The sequence below is a fragment of the Eublepharis macularius genome, chromosome 16, assembly GCF_028583425.1.
Source record: "Eublepharis macularius isolate TG4126 chromosome 16, MPM_Emac_v1.0, whole genome shotgun sequence".
In the NCBI taxonomy this organism is placed as follows: Eukaryota; Metazoa; Chordata; class Lepidosauria; order Squamata; family Eublepharidae; genus Eublepharis; species Eublepharis macularius.
The window spans coordinates 3,830,361-3,845,442 of record NC_072805.1 but is presented as its reverse complement, the minus strand read 5'-3'; the positions used below and the strand labels follow the sequence as shown (position 1 = coordinate 3,845,442).

The 15,082-nt window shown below is 41.2% G+C and overlaps 2 protein-coding genes across 2 annotated transcripts in view; both read right to left on the bottom strand.

The window, feature by feature from the left end:
* SAMM50 (SAMM50 sorting and assembly machinery component) overlaps nucleotides 1-10,224 on the bottom strand; it is a 53,029-nt gene extending 42,805 nt beyond the window's left edge. Inside the window, exons 1-3 of the mRNA XM_055000427.1 lie at nucleotides 9,894-10,224; nucleotides 4,395-4,505; nucleotides 1,485-1,586 (exon numbers count right to left, since the gene is read on the bottom strand). Coding sequence (XP_054856402.1) covers nucleotides 1,485-1,586; nucleotides 4,395-4,505; nucleotides 9,894-9,914 — 234 coding nt within the window. The 5' untranslated portion in view covers nucleotides 9,915-10,224. The remainder of the gene's footprint in view (nucleotides 1-1,484; nucleotides 1,587-4,394; nucleotides 4,506-9,893) is intronic.
* Nucleotides 10,225-12,312: 2,088 nt separating this feature from the next.
* LOC129344269 (1-acylglycerol-3-phosphate O-acyltransferase Pnpla3-like) overlaps nucleotides 12,313-15,082 on the bottom strand; it is a 58,826-nt gene continuing 56,056 nt past the window's right edge. Inside the window, exon 9 of the mRNA XM_055000835.1 lies at nucleotides 12,313-14,603. Coding sequence (XP_054856810.1) covers nucleotides 14,318-14,603 — 286 coding nt within the window. The 3' untranslated portion in view covers nucleotides 12,313-14,317. The remainder of the gene's footprint in view (nucleotides 14,604-15,082) is intronic.

The window sequence follows — 15,082 nt, the reverse complement described above, 5'->3', positions numbered from 1 at the left end:
GTAAAGGCCAAAGGAAAACTCATGAAACAGCTCCAGCTACTGAACCTCTCACGGCAGCGGCAAAAGAGGAACTGGGGGCAGAGGGTGCCGTGCCTCCCAGGTAAAGGCTGTTCCAGCGGGAAAACAGCTGTGCCTGTGCCCTGGGAGGCGGTAAAAATTAGCTACAAATCCTCCAGTTGGTAGGCTTGTGCAAGCGCAGTCCCATGTGGGAATGCACAGAAGATCGACAATGAAGCACTGTTCTGTGGAGATTCCAGTCCTACCTCAAAGGCAGGTTTCAGAGAATGGTGCTGGGGGACTGCTGCTCTGCCCCTTGGCCTCTGGACTCACACAAGATTCCATCTTGTCTTCATACTTTTCAGCATCTATATAAAGCCACTGGTAGAGGTCATCCAGAGATTTAGGTGGAGTTGCCTTCAATATGCAAATGACACTCAGCTCTCTCTTTTGTTTCCAGCAAATTGCACCTCCTCCTATTAATGACCACCTTAACCATCTAGTCATCCAGGCTGGTTATCTTTGGAGGCCCCTGCCATCTGAGGGTAGACAGGAAGGAAGAGCCTTTTCACTTGTGCCAAAATTTTGGAACTCTCTCCGCAGGGAGATTCATCTGTCTCGCTCTACTGTTGTCTTCTGTTCTGTTTGGCAAACACCCAATAACTGTTACTGGCCTCCTCCTGCATTTTTGGTGTTATGTCTGTTCATATATTTTTACTGAAGTACTGCATATATTTTTCATTTTAAATGTTTTTAATGTTGAAATGTTTTTAAGTTTAATGTTTGCCAACCTAGGGACCTTACTTAGGCAGAAAGGCAGCACAAAAATATTTTAAATAAAAATAAATTATTTCCTGAATTTTTTTAAAAAAGCACATTGTAGCTTCTACCTGTAAATTCCATCTTCTTTTCTAAGAATTAACTTTGTTACATGCACTATGTAATCTTATCCACAAGAACCATGATCCCACAATTCCCCAATCTAGTCCCACAATTAATTACAAAATTTCTGGGCATACTGAAGACAAAGAGAGTAATGCTGGAAATCCTGAGTATGTTCTTTGGTTTTTTGAAAGTGAAATTTATTTATGTACTTTAGAAGTTAAGCATGTTTTGTATAGTTTGACAACGGCATAAAATACTCTGTTTAGATCCAAGTACCAGTAATGTGTATGTAACAGCTGTGCTAACAGTACAGCCCACAAGTTGCATCTCATTTAAACTGGCTTCGTAGCCCAATCAGACAAGTATACAGAAAGAGCAACAACACTGAGTAATCACATTGCCAGCAGCAATAACTGAAATGCGTTGTGTGTCCACATGACTCTACTCTATAAACCTACTATCTGGTTAATACATAATTTTGACATCAGCACAGAACTTGGGTAACACTATGTTTAGATTTGTATGCTAAAATACATTTTAGAATTGGCAAAATGTTAAAATGCTGAACATTACATATGAGATGCTGCATTAGGTACACTTACATCAATGAGATTTTTTGCCTTGAAAACATCGCAAATTTCATACATGATAATATCGTCCTTAGTCCTTTCAAGTCCATCGAAGTGTACATGTTGAACCACAACCTGCAGATAAAAATTATCATCATCAAAATATTAAACCTATAGAGATTTGATAACAACCAACCAGGTAATATATTAGCTCAAGTATTTTGCTTTTTGAGTATCAGCGAAATCATCCATTTGTTATGGAAAGGCTCTGTTACAACCAATATCAAAATTTGAGAAAATTTTAACATGTGAAGAACCCCTTTTTCTGAACCTGCATACCATTTTACTGGCTGCATTACTTAAACCTAATTGTTTACTTGTAAGATGGCGAAAAGTAACTCAGATGATAGAAAGGAGAGACATATATTTACATATGGAACCACCCTTATGATGTGTCCACTTACAGGGAAAATCTGAGGTGAAGGATCTATCAACAGCACTTAACCTCCTTCAAAGATCTAGTAAGTGCTAGTTTTGTAAAGCAGAGAAGCCGGACCTTTTCCACAAGTGATAAACATGTAAATGGGCAACAGATTACTGGAAACAAGTGGTAGAAATTATCAGTTGAACTGGAAAGATAGATGCCCTATAAACCAGAGATCTTACTGTTAAATTGTGTAGTTGATGTGCCTATAAACATTCAAGCACATGATAATAATGGGTGAAAAATTGTGGACATGACATATTAATGGGGCAATGGGAAAATATGTGGACAAGAGGGTTGAAATTTACATTAAGCTCTAGTATTAAAGAACATTTTTACAAAATGATGTATCATAGGTATATGACTCCTGAAAATTGGCTAGAATGTATAAGGAGGTGTCAAATGTATGTTGGAAATGTGCTAAACAAGAAGAGATATTTTTTCATATGTGATGGACATGTAAGAAGGCAAAGAGTTTTTGGTTGCAGATATAATAATTGATTCAGAAGATTTTGAAAATTAAAATTCAGTTGAAACCAGAGAGTTTTCTGTTGGGAATAACGGACAGCCAGTTGGAAAAAAGCTTTAGAACTTTGTTTTTATATTTTATTACAGTGGCAAGAGAATTTATGCACAAAAGTGGAAAACTCCAACATTGCCTAAAGTGGAGGAATGGTGGACAAAAGTTTAGGAGTTTGTGTCAATGGCAAAACTTACTGCATTGATTAGAGAAAGGACATTTTTGACTGAATGGAAACCATTAATAGACTTTTTGCATGAAATGGATAACAAGGATTTGATGACATCTGGATTTATGGATTAAGAAACATGAACAATAGAAAAAAAGAGGGATTTTGTGACTAACCTGAAATAAGTGTGACTTTAGAAATGATATATATTTGTTGCAGAGAAAATCAGAACTCAATCTGTAATGTAATTTAGGTGGGTTTTTTTTCTTTTTAATTATATGTATTGTTAGTGTGTCTTATGTTTAGAATGTGGTGTTTTTTTATTCTCTATGTTTATTGTTTATAGCTATTATGTTATGGTTTATAGTTTAAATAAAGAAAATTCTACCTGAACATTCAAGCAGTAGCTTTACATAAGTTTACCTCAGCCAGATTGGTCTTTGCTAGGAACCAGAAGCAAAAAAACAGCCCAAAACTTATGATTGGCAGAAGAAAGTAAGAGAGACCTATAAACTGACGAAACTAATGGCCTAACAACAACATAGAGATACTTCCAGATTAGACTCATTGGGGTCAAGTGTTGTGCAGATAATGGAATTTAAGAGCAATAGATAATTTCACAAAATCACAGAGAAGGGGCCCATACAGACCTTCTAGTCCAACCCCCTCCCAATGCAGGATGAGCCTAAAGCATCCCTGACAAATATTCATCCAGCCTCTTCTTGAAGACTGCCAGTGAAGCTCACTACCTCCCTAGGCAGCGGATTTGGTTTGGGTAGACATGCACAGTAGATAAACCTGGATAATTTGAAATACTTGATCATAGTTTAAGATTCTATTACAACATTAAAGGTTGTTATGAATCATTGGACTATTTAATCATTTTAACAAGGAACACATTGATATGAATCAAAATCAGAAGCTTAACGATCAGAAACTATTTTCAACATGATTCTGTCATTAGATTTTGTGAACAAAATATTAAACCTAAATTCTCTACATTTACTTATTCTTTACACACAAATTTTCACTGATATCAGAAAAGAACTATTTAATTTCTCTGCCTAAAATCATCACATCACAATGATCATAAATGAAAGTGCCCCAGCAACAACCAGCCCCCACCCCCAACACCCAGATTCTTCCGGAACAATCCCTCCCTTTTCTATGGCTAACCAAAGCAAATAATATGAATTAAAATGTGCATAGTGTTTCTGACCTCACAGGAATCCCTCTCAGTATGTTCACAATGCATATAATCTCAGCACTTTTCTTTGAACTGGCCACTGAACACACAGGTTATGAAGCTTACAGATTTCTCCAATTCTAAGAATTCATCATTTTATTTAATAGTACTAATATGCTATATTAATTAGTACTTCTCCAACCCTATTTTTTTGAAACACATGGAATTTCAGGTTTTGTTAGTAATTATACCAATAAAAGAGCCATATGTTCTCTCTTAAAAAAATAAACAACACAGGTGTAGTACATTATAAACCCTTGAAAAGAAATTACCGTGCAGTTGCTTTTAAACAAATACTTAACTACATTTTAGTGCCTTGGATTGCAACTAGACAATCTGTTTTACATTTAAATTTTGACAATTGTCTCTTACAATTTCTTCTACATTTATTCCCTTATAAAAATACCAAAAATGTCTCCCACAGAGAACATTAACTTTTAAAATTCAGCCATGGTTAGACAGATAAATATGGATATATGGACACCCATTTAAATTAGAAAAAGAAAAATTACCCCAATACTTACATTTTTATTTTCCAAAATTTCCTGTTTGGCTTCTGGTTCAACTTCAATTAGTTCAGCTTCTTCTCCTAAAGCACCAAAATCGGGCCCGCTCACCGGAAGTGGCTCCAGACTCTATAAGATAAACAACAACAACAACATATCATAATAACAATAACATTCAATTTATATACCGCCCTTCAGGATGACTTAACACCCACTCAGAGCGGTTTACAAAGTATGTTATTACTATTCCCACAACAAAACACCCTGTGAGGTGGGTGGGGCTGAGAGAACTCTGAGAGAGCTGTGACTGACCCACGGTCACCCAGCTGGCTTCAAGTGTTGGACTGGGGAATCAAACCTGGTTCTCCAGATTAGAGTCCTGCGCTCCTAATCACTACACCAAACTGGAAATACACATTTCAAAATTATATCAGTGAAATTACTTGGTTACTGATCAAGCAGTCCTTTATTAATGTTCTTCAAATATCATTTTGCTTCTCTTAAACTGAAACGATAATTATGTTAACACAATGCACATGGATAATTGATGGTAGTTTTGCTCCGTCACTGACCAAACCTATCATAGTTTATTTCTTTACCAATATTCAGAAACCAGTGCAAGAATATTTCAGTTTCCCAGGATGTTCTGTGGCTCACATGAAAGTCACTATTCTTCAACAAAGCAACTTCAAAGGGAGACTTCAGAATGAAACTGCTAAATTGTCATTCAGCAATTTACTCCTTGAATGGGGATTTAGTATTTTTTTTACTATTAAGATTATTAACAAATATTCTTAGCCAAACCTAGAATTTCCCACCCATTACAAATGTTAACTAACAAATAGGCTCTATTTTTGTGATTAGCCTTGAGTTTTACATTACTTTTCACCTGATACTTCCTCAATTTAAGAACCCTGTTGTTTCCCCAAATTTCCTACATAAAGGTCTGCATAGCCTGGATTTACTTAGTTCATCTGACAGAGTACGTTCCCGTATACTAGAAGTTTGTTAGTTTTTAAGGTGCAAAATTTGACTCTGTGTGATGGAGATGAAAAATGCAAATTCCATCCTAGGAATTTTACTTGGAGTTCCTAAGTTGGGAGGAAAGGTAGCATAAAAGTGTAATGAATTGAACAAATAAGATATTACAAACTTGGAAAGCAATACAGAAGACAGCAACCAAGATGAATAAGAGGTTGAAGCATCTTTCCTATACAGAAAGTCTAAAGAGGCACAGAGACAGTGGGCAGAGAAAACTTTTTCTCCCCTCATTAGCCACAGTAACATCCCAAAGCAGTAAACCTCCAATATCAGTGCAGGAGGCAGCATCAGATGAAGGTCTTGTGAGATGGCAGACTCAGTTAAGAGCCTAGGCGTTATACTGGATAGAGTGCTACTACTAGGAAAACAAGTTAAGGCAGCTGCAAAAAATGCCTTTTACAACCTCACACTATCCTGGAAGGTGGCCTCTTACCTTGACTTCGCTGACCTGGGCACCTGGATCCATGCTATGGTAACATCAAGGCGTGACTAGTGTAATGCACTATACCTAGGTCTCCCATCCAATTTAACTAGGAGACTCCAATTGGTGCAAAACGCTGCAGCCCAACTGTTATCAGGAACAAGCAAAAGAATGAACGTCACAACCATTCTGCAGTCACTCCATTGGCTACCTATCAGTTACCATGCTCAGTTCAAGGTATTGGTTATCACTTAGAAAGCTCTTCATGGCCTTGGCCCAGCATACTTATGGGACTGCCTCCCTCCCTGTGTTCCTCCACAGCAACTTCACTCATCTGAACATGGTGTCCTGCAGATGCCACCCTGCACATGGGCGAAATCAACTGCAGCCCATACATGAGCTTTCTCTGTGGTGGCCCCTACCCTATGGAACAGCCTGCCTGAGGAGGTCAGGAGAGCCCTCACTCTCCTAGCTTTCTGCAAACAATGCAAAACCAAATTATTCAAAAAGGCATCTGTATTGTAGGGAGGGGATCTCAGATACTTCACTAAGGAGTTAAGGACCACAGACTTCACCACTATGTTGCTTTACGTACTATCCGCTGCTTTAAATATGTGCTCCAACGGTTCCTGCTGTCTGTCAGCCCTAGAACAGGTTATGTTCTGTTTCAGCATTTCTTAAACCCTGTATTGGATTCTTACTAATGCTATGTCTTTGTAAACTTGTGTCTATTTACCCTATGGCATTGTTTATGGAACTGTCCTTGAAACTGACTGTACTAATCTCACATTGCGTAATCCGCCTTGAGTCTCAGTGAGAAAGGTGGACTATAAATGACATACATACATACAATGGTTCTCTAAAGCAAGTGGTTGGCCACTATGTGATACAGGATACTGTACTAGATGGACCACTGGCCCGATCCAGCATAGTTCTGCTTATACTTTCAAGTTGACAAAAGAATCCCGTTGTTTTTGTTTTCATCTATGAAAATGTAATGGGTCCTCAGCCAGTTCCCCAGCAAGATTCTCTCACTGGCACAGACAGAGCCCCACCTGGAGGACCGGGACAGGAAGCCATTCTGGTTACTTTCCAACTCTGCCCCCCCCCGGTGAGGCAGGGCAACTAGCCCTTTGGTAGTCTGCAGGACTCCTGGATACTTGTCCCCCATGCTGGGGACTCCCCCTTGCCCTTAGTAACTCTCTGGAGGAACAACTGTCCAAGTGTTATTTGGTAGTGTTGGTAAGTAGTTAGAGGATGTGAAGTAGGAACCAAAGCAATGCGTCTTATACAGTTTCTGTGCACCCCTCCCCCCGCTGGAAGAGATAGGCTGCTGGTCCTTCGGTATATTTACCCAAGGTTACACACCCAGGTTCACATATGCACACAAATCTACACCCACACATGTTCACACACTTTCACAAACAAAACTCCTTTTTAGGGTTCTTTCACTGTGACAAAAGAGGTATCAGCCAACAAATCAAAGGGATGCTGTTTTCTCAATCATAGTCACCTATTGGGACTAAGTGGGCTAATTCCCAATTCATTTGATTCCACTACGCTGTTAGATCAACATATTTGTCAGCTCTCTCTCTCCCCCATCATCAGCCCCTCATCACAAAATGATGAGTTAGAATGGGCCATACAGACCTTCTAGTCCAACCCCCTGCCCAAAGCAGGATGAGCCTAAAGCATCCCCGACAAATATTCATCCAGCTTCTTCTTGAAAACATCAGTGAAGGGGAGCTCACCACCCCCCTAGGCAGCTGATTCCACTTTTGAACTACTCTGCCTGTGAAAAAAGTTTTTCCTAATATCCAGACAGTACCTTTCTGCATGTAATTTAAGCCCGTTGCTTCGAATTCTATCCTCTGCTGCCAACTGGAACAGCTTCTTGCCCTCCTTTCAAATATTTAAAGTGAGCAATCATGTCCCCCCTTAATCTCCTCTTCTCCAGACTAAACATTCCCAAGGCCCTCAGCCTCTCCTCGTAGGGCTCAGTCTCCAGACCCCTGATCATCCTTGTTGCTCTCTCAATTTTGTCCACATCCTATTTGAAGGGAGGAGTCCAGAACTGCACACAGTACTCCAGGTGCGGCCTGACCAAGGCAGTATAAAGAGGGACTATGACCTCGTGCAATTTCGATGCAATGGCCCTTTCGATACAACCCAAGACTGAGTTTGCCTTTTTTGCCGCTGCAGCACACTGACTGCTCATATTTAGTCTACAGTCCACTCTTACTCCAAGATCTCTTTCACATACACTACTACCCAGAAGTGTATCCCCCATCCTGTATTTGTGGTTCATGTTTTTGTGGCCCAGATATAATACTGCGCACTTATCTATGTTGAATTGCATCCTGTTCACAACTGCCCACTTCCCCAGAGTATTCAGGTCTTGTTGAACTCTATCTTCTTGGGTGTTTGCCACTCCTCCCAATTTAGTATCATCAGCAAATTTAATGAATTTAACAATAAGCTATTTAACAAATAAGCTGAGCCTTTTAACAAGTGTTACAAAACACAATCCTTATCAGACTACAAACATTTTTGTATCATATTCATCCCACCTACAATCAAGACTTTTCAGACTCTTCTTTTCCTCTTATCAGTAGTAGTAGATTTATTGTCAATAGCCATAGGCCATCACAAGATAAAAACAACATGCTTCACCTAAAAACAGTTACATCCAGTATCATAGTTAGAAAAAATTAAAATAAACTGTACAAGAAATCATAATGGTCATTGGGACATCCCATTCGGAGAAGCTTTGGATCTGATCTTCCTAGCTGCTAATGCAAATTGTGAAACTCTGAAGAATACATGATTCTCACTGCTAAAAGGAACATGATTATCAGTAGGTGGCAGTGAAAAAAATAAACATTTAACACAATTTTGCTTTCTCTTTCAGAAAAAAATCCGTAAGTTTTAAAAACCTCAAATAGGGTTGACATTCTCCAGATGGGGTCTAGAGGTCTCACTCAGGCTTGCCCCATTCCTTTCTTTACTACAGCCCCCCTCCCACAGTTTGGTGTAGTGGTTAAGAGCGGCGGAGGACTAATCTGGAGAATGGGTTGCTCACTCCTCCGCTTGAAGCCAGCTGGGTGACCTTGGGTCAGTCACAGCTTCTAGGAACTCAGTCCCACCCACCTCACAGGGTGATTGTCATGAGGATAATAATGACACAATTGGTAAACTACTCTGAATGGGTATTAAGTTGTCCTGAAGAATGTTATATAAATCAAATGCTGTTTTTTATCAGACCTGTGGTCCATCAAAGCCAGTATAATCTACTCAGACTGGGAGCAGTTCTGCAGTGTCTCAGAGTCTCTGGTGTAGTGGTTAAGAGCGGCAGGACTGTAATCTGGAGAGCCGGGTCTGATTCCCCACTTCTCTGCTTGAAGCCAGCTGGGTGACCTTGAGACAGTCACAGCGCACTGGCAGGGTGACTGTTGCAGGAATAACAACAACACACTTTGTAAATTGCTCAGAGTGGGCCTTAAATTGTCCTGAAAGGGGGGGGGGATATAAATCGAATGCTGTTATTTATGCTGGTCCTGTGACCCCCAGCCAGGGCCTGGAGATCTCCCAGAATGACAACTGATCTCCAGACTACAGAAATCGGTTCCTCTGGAGAAAAGGGCTGCTTCGGAGGGTGGACTGAGGGGCATCATCATCGGCCGAGGTCCCAAATCTCCAGGCATTTCCCAACCCAGAGTTGGCAACCTAATCTCGAGTCATATGTCGCCCCTTTTGAGTCTATTCCCAGCGAGGCGAAACTAGACCGGGCCGCTTCCCAGCGTGGCGGCCGCCTTTCCGCCCCTTTTCGGAGCAGGGGTCCGTGGCGCTGCCTGGTTCAGGCCCTTTTCGGCCCCTCGCCCCTCCGCCCGCCGCCCCGGGCCTCGTCCCCCGTCCCTCAAGCAGGCGGCAGCTCGGCCACTGCCGGGTCCAAGGGGGCAGCCGCAGCCCCCGCCCGGTGCAGGTCAGCCTCCGCCGCAGGCCTCGTCGCCCTGGAGACGCCGCGCGGGCCAGGCCTCCCCGCAGCAGCCCCTTACCCGCGCGTGCACCGTCCCCATCGCCCCAGCGCTCCGAGCCCGGCTCGCCAGGCGCCTGCGCGCCGCCGGATGGGTCGAGCGGAAGGCCAGCGAGGCGGGGAAAGAGCGGCGCAGCGCGACTTCCGGCGAGGGTGGAAAAGCGGCCCCGGAGGGAAGGTTCGTCGACGGTCACGTTTCAGCGGGCGGGCGGGCCGCAGCCCTTGCCTGGCGTTTCCCCAAGGCGGGCGAAGCCGAAATTGCTGGGCCGCGCTCCGCTCCGAAATTGAACCCGCTCCGCTCCAGGGGCTGTGACGGTGCGCGGAGGCGGCCCTTGGACCTCTCCGCACAAGGCGAGGCGGCTTCGGCGTCACCGCTGGTTTTATTCCATCGTATTTCCCGCCCGCTGAACGAGTTTTACCGCGCAGCGAGCAAAATACCGCGCGAGACAGATGCATCGATGCAAACGTGACTTTCCCCCATACTGCGGCATCATTTGTGCGCCTTCAAACAGGAATGATTTTTTTCAAGCGTTACGTAATTTAAAACGAAACGAGAAGCCCTTGCGATATAAACGGGCAGGGGAGGAAACTTGCCAGGTCATCCTAAGGTCAAATCCCACTCAATGCCTTATTTCATTGGGCTTATTTCCAGGCAACTGTTCCTGGGACGGCACTGGTAAACACATTATTTTATGTCATTTATAGTCCGCCTTTCTCACTGACACTCAAGGAGGATTACACAGTGCGAGATTACAGTCAGTATCTGGAACATTTCTATATACAGTGCCATAGGGTAAATAGATACAAGTCCACAAAGACATAGCATTAGCAAGAATCCAATAGAGTTGAAGAAATGCTGAAACAGAACATAAGTAATTCTAAGGCTGACATTAAAATTAAAAACAGACGTTTTATTACAGCATAAACTTCCAGGCGCCAGACCCTACTTCACAGATCGCAGAGCAGACATCTTTACAAGAACCTGCAACAAGAATAGGTCAAAAACACAGGGCAATACACTTAACAGCTTGGACTCATCCACTTGCTCTTCCTCAAATGGCAGGAGGGATCCCAATTCCCCTGGTGCAGGCAAGGAATTCCCTGCTCCCACCTTTTGCCTCCCGCCACTGCTTACCTGGCTAGCAGGGGGAAGGAGCCTCCAAGGCACACTTTCAGGGCTGGCGTGACATCACCGATGTCATCACACCACCCCAAGAGCACTCCTGGCCCTTCACTGCAGGCCAATTTGGGCCCCGAACAGGCCAAATCAGACCCATTTGGACCCAAATCAGCCCACAGCAAAGTGCACACTCCCTAGTCTTATGCAGAGAGATCACTTCCTGAAAGTGACATCATCGCACTAGCACAGGGCCCACATGCACGAGGAGAGTCCCCAAGGGCCGGGAAATTAAGCCCTGGGTCCCCCTTTTCGCGCCAGGAGAGTACGGGCGCCTGGCAATCCTAAATCGGACTGATATCCAAGTGTGTAATGTTTTTCATCAAAAGTTTGGATTTCATTTCTGCTTAATTTTTTTTTTAAGTTTAAATGCTGGCCTCTGAGGAAATGAGGGGGCCTTGATGGATGAAGAGTGCAATATGATAAGGTCTATAATACAGCTATAAGGCTGCCAGGTCCAGACTGGGACATTCCTGTTGATTTGGGGGGGGGGGTTCAGGAGGGGAGGGGTCTCAGTGGGGTATAATTCCTTAGAGTTCACCCTTCAGAGCAGCCATTTTCTCTAGGGGAACTGATCTCTGTTGTCTAGACATCAGTTCTAATTCCAGGAGATCTCCAGCTACCACCTAGAGGCTGGCAACTCTACAGTTACTGGCCTAAGAGGCAAGCTTCAGTTTTTAGTCAGAGTTGAGGGAAGAGATTTTCAGTCTTTGGGATCTCAGAGAAAGGATTCTGGCTAAATCAGGCAAACTAGAAGCTGGAGAGCATAATTCTGAGTCATACAAAATGTGTGCACACCTAGGTCAGTCTGTGTATATCTGAGAGATTATCAGGCAAACTGTGGAAAGGCGAATCTGTTTATGTGGACAAGCCCACACAGACGTTCCACTCCCTTTCACATACTCGCCTTTTGTCAAACTTCATTCTAGGGAGATGCATTATTTTCTAGTGCACTCAGGCTACAGCAACTGAGAATGGGGCCATGTGGCAGGTTATAAACCCCAAAACAAATACAATGATGCCATTCATAAAACGTTGATTTTTTTTCTAGAAAATCAATAACCTTGATGTACTTGATCATTGTTTTAAAGTTTTCATCCATTTTAAATTAGATATTTTGCAGCAGCAGAACTCAAATATCTTGTTTCAGAATTCAGATTTGCAACATGATTTCAGTGGATTAACGGAAAGAAATTACAGACCTGAAGGCGGCAATCATTAAGCGTTAAAAAGCCTCAAATAAATCAGCGGCTTCATTCGGTAGTTACAAGTGGACACACAAACTTTAATGACTGCAGAATGACAGCTTACATATACAAACCCAGAACCAAGGATGGCACTAAAACATTTAGGTGATACCATATATTTCTGGAGAATATCAAACAGTTCAGTATCAAGTTTCAGTATGATATAAATAAACACAAATATTCTGTCTTTATTTTTCTTGTCTAAAAACTGGTTATAGCAATATACCTACTAACTCGTGTTAGAAATAAAATCAAGATTTTTAAGAATACATCAGAGACACTACATTCTACAATAAGTAAAATACCACATCTTGAGTGAAATAGCACCAAGGATATAAATAATTCAGTTAGACTATACTTGGAAAAACTAAAAGCTGTTTGATTTTTGTATTGAAATTCTGTACTTGGTTTTCTTATTTAGTGAGAACTGAGGTCTGCTTATTTATCGTTTGGTCAAATGGAATCTACCCAAAGTTGAAAATGAAACTAGCATAATACAAAGTCTGATATTTGCCAACTTGTATCATCATTCCTAATAAAAGAAATCTCATCCCCATCTAGATTCCACTTCTTCATTAGCCCTGAGATCACTATAAAGAGGAAAGAACTACTTTATTCATAAATCTCCACAGCCCAGATTGGGAGTGGGGGAAGTGGGGAGTGCTTATCTGCCAACCGAGTAGCCTGACACACGATGAAAACTACTCTAAAACTTTCTGAGAACAGGATCTGAATCTTCTGCAATGCAAGAGTATCCTGATCCCTTTAAGTGGCAATATTGTGAAGCAAGGTGCCTGCCACTAATACATGTGATACCGAGCAGCTCTGAGAGATATTGTGTGGTCATCCCAAAGCATATTGCTAAACATTCAAGCCACTTGAGAATTAGCCTTATTTACACTGCTCTCATCTTCTGATGTCACTGGCAACTTGAAGGCCTTATCCTAGAGTAAATCACTCTGGCCCATTTTTCTCAGTAAAAATTGAGTAGAAAATGGTTTGTATTCAGTGATACTTGGTATAGAATTATTATAAATTACCCAGGGTAATTTTATATCGAGGGTAATTCATTTCACTTTTTCAGAAGTTTTTTGCTCTTCATGTTGATTGTTACCAGTAATGAACAAATAAGATGCCACTACTGGTATCCCTTTTCACTCACTGGATTCTTTTCCAGTTCTGTAAACTCCAAACCACATGGAGACCCTCTATTATTTATGCTATATAGAAGGATTATACTATCCATGTCTAGATGATGTCTGCAACCAAGTTCCTGCTTGAACAGTTGCTTTGCTACACATATACTGTCTTCCCAGAAAAAGTCCTGAACTTACGCTTTCTTCTAAAATATTTAAAGTATAACTTTTGTTTAATTTTAGTCCTTAAGCATGTCCTGGCATGGACCCAAATCCTGAAATATCCTGAAATAACTTCTGTGATATTTCGACTTCAAAGTAAAAGCTTGTTGAGACACATAATTTCTCAGTGAGCTTCTGGAGGAAGAAAGAAGGTCCCTAATAGTGTGTGTATGACCAAGACACTAACACTTCCCTCATAGGTAGTACATTTAGAGGTAAGGCAGATGCAATCATTGAAGGCTTATATGCCATGTCCCTTTGTCAAATACAGCTGTTTGTTTTACTCAAGTGCTAAACATTATTTAAAAAGGTAAATAGAAAATGACTCTCGATGAAAAGTTAAATAATTTTAAAAGCTCTGTTTTGTTACATATGTTTGCCCCAATATAAAAACCGAAACCATTATCTGATCGTTTTTCCTAGTGGTGATCTTGTTTGATAAACATTGTTCTATTGCACTGTGGCCCTCCTTTCAGCTCTCTTTTAGGAAGCTTGACAAGAAGCTATTTGCCACTATTCTATAATTATCTTGCCACAAGAGATTTCCTAAGGCAATTTGTCATCAATAGTAAACAACATCTTCCAAAAGACTGGTTGGTAAATGCTACATGGATCCACGCCCTCTAAGATTTAGAATTCTCTTCCCGATACAGCAATTCTTAAGCTAATCTTCCAAGGTGGTCTGGAAACTTTGCTCAGAGGAAGAGTTGAAATCCACTTCCACACCTGATTCTTCAGAGATCATGAAAAAAGGGGGAATGGATGCAAAGCTTTCGTTTGTTTTAACTTCAACTTCCTTCCTAGCAGACTCTTCACAGGAGGGCAGATCAAAAAACCATTCTTTGAGGTGTGCAGAAGAATGAGGCATTTTAGAATGGTGACAGAGAGAAGGCAGCCCCATATTCAGTGGTGCAGTCTGGCATCTTCTTATCAGCATATGGCTTTCATTACTGTAAAAAAGTTAGAAATTCTTTTAAAATTCTTTTGATTTTTTGTCGTATATGTATATAAAAAGAAGGGGTGTGGGCCTTCTAGAACAGATTCTATGAAGAAACAATTGAATTTGTTTCTTTTAAAAAACCAGAAAAAATAATTCATCAAAAAGTTGATGAAAAGTTCATCAAAAAGTTGATGAAAAGTTTAGACTGTGTTTATGTGAACTATATGTAGAAAAGGTTGATTAGTCAGATCACAATAGCTAATCAATATACTTTTGTCTGAGGAAATATGTTGAAAATTGCAATAGATTACATAGGGAAGTAGCAGTCATCTGAAGTATTTGAAATTGCAAGATTAACGAGACAGGTACATAGAGATTTATAAAATGCAAACACAGCTTTATCATCCTTTCAGTGCAATCCAAAGCAGAATTACTTCCTTCTAAATCCATTGAAGTCAACAAACTTAGAAAGGAGTAACTCCACTTAGG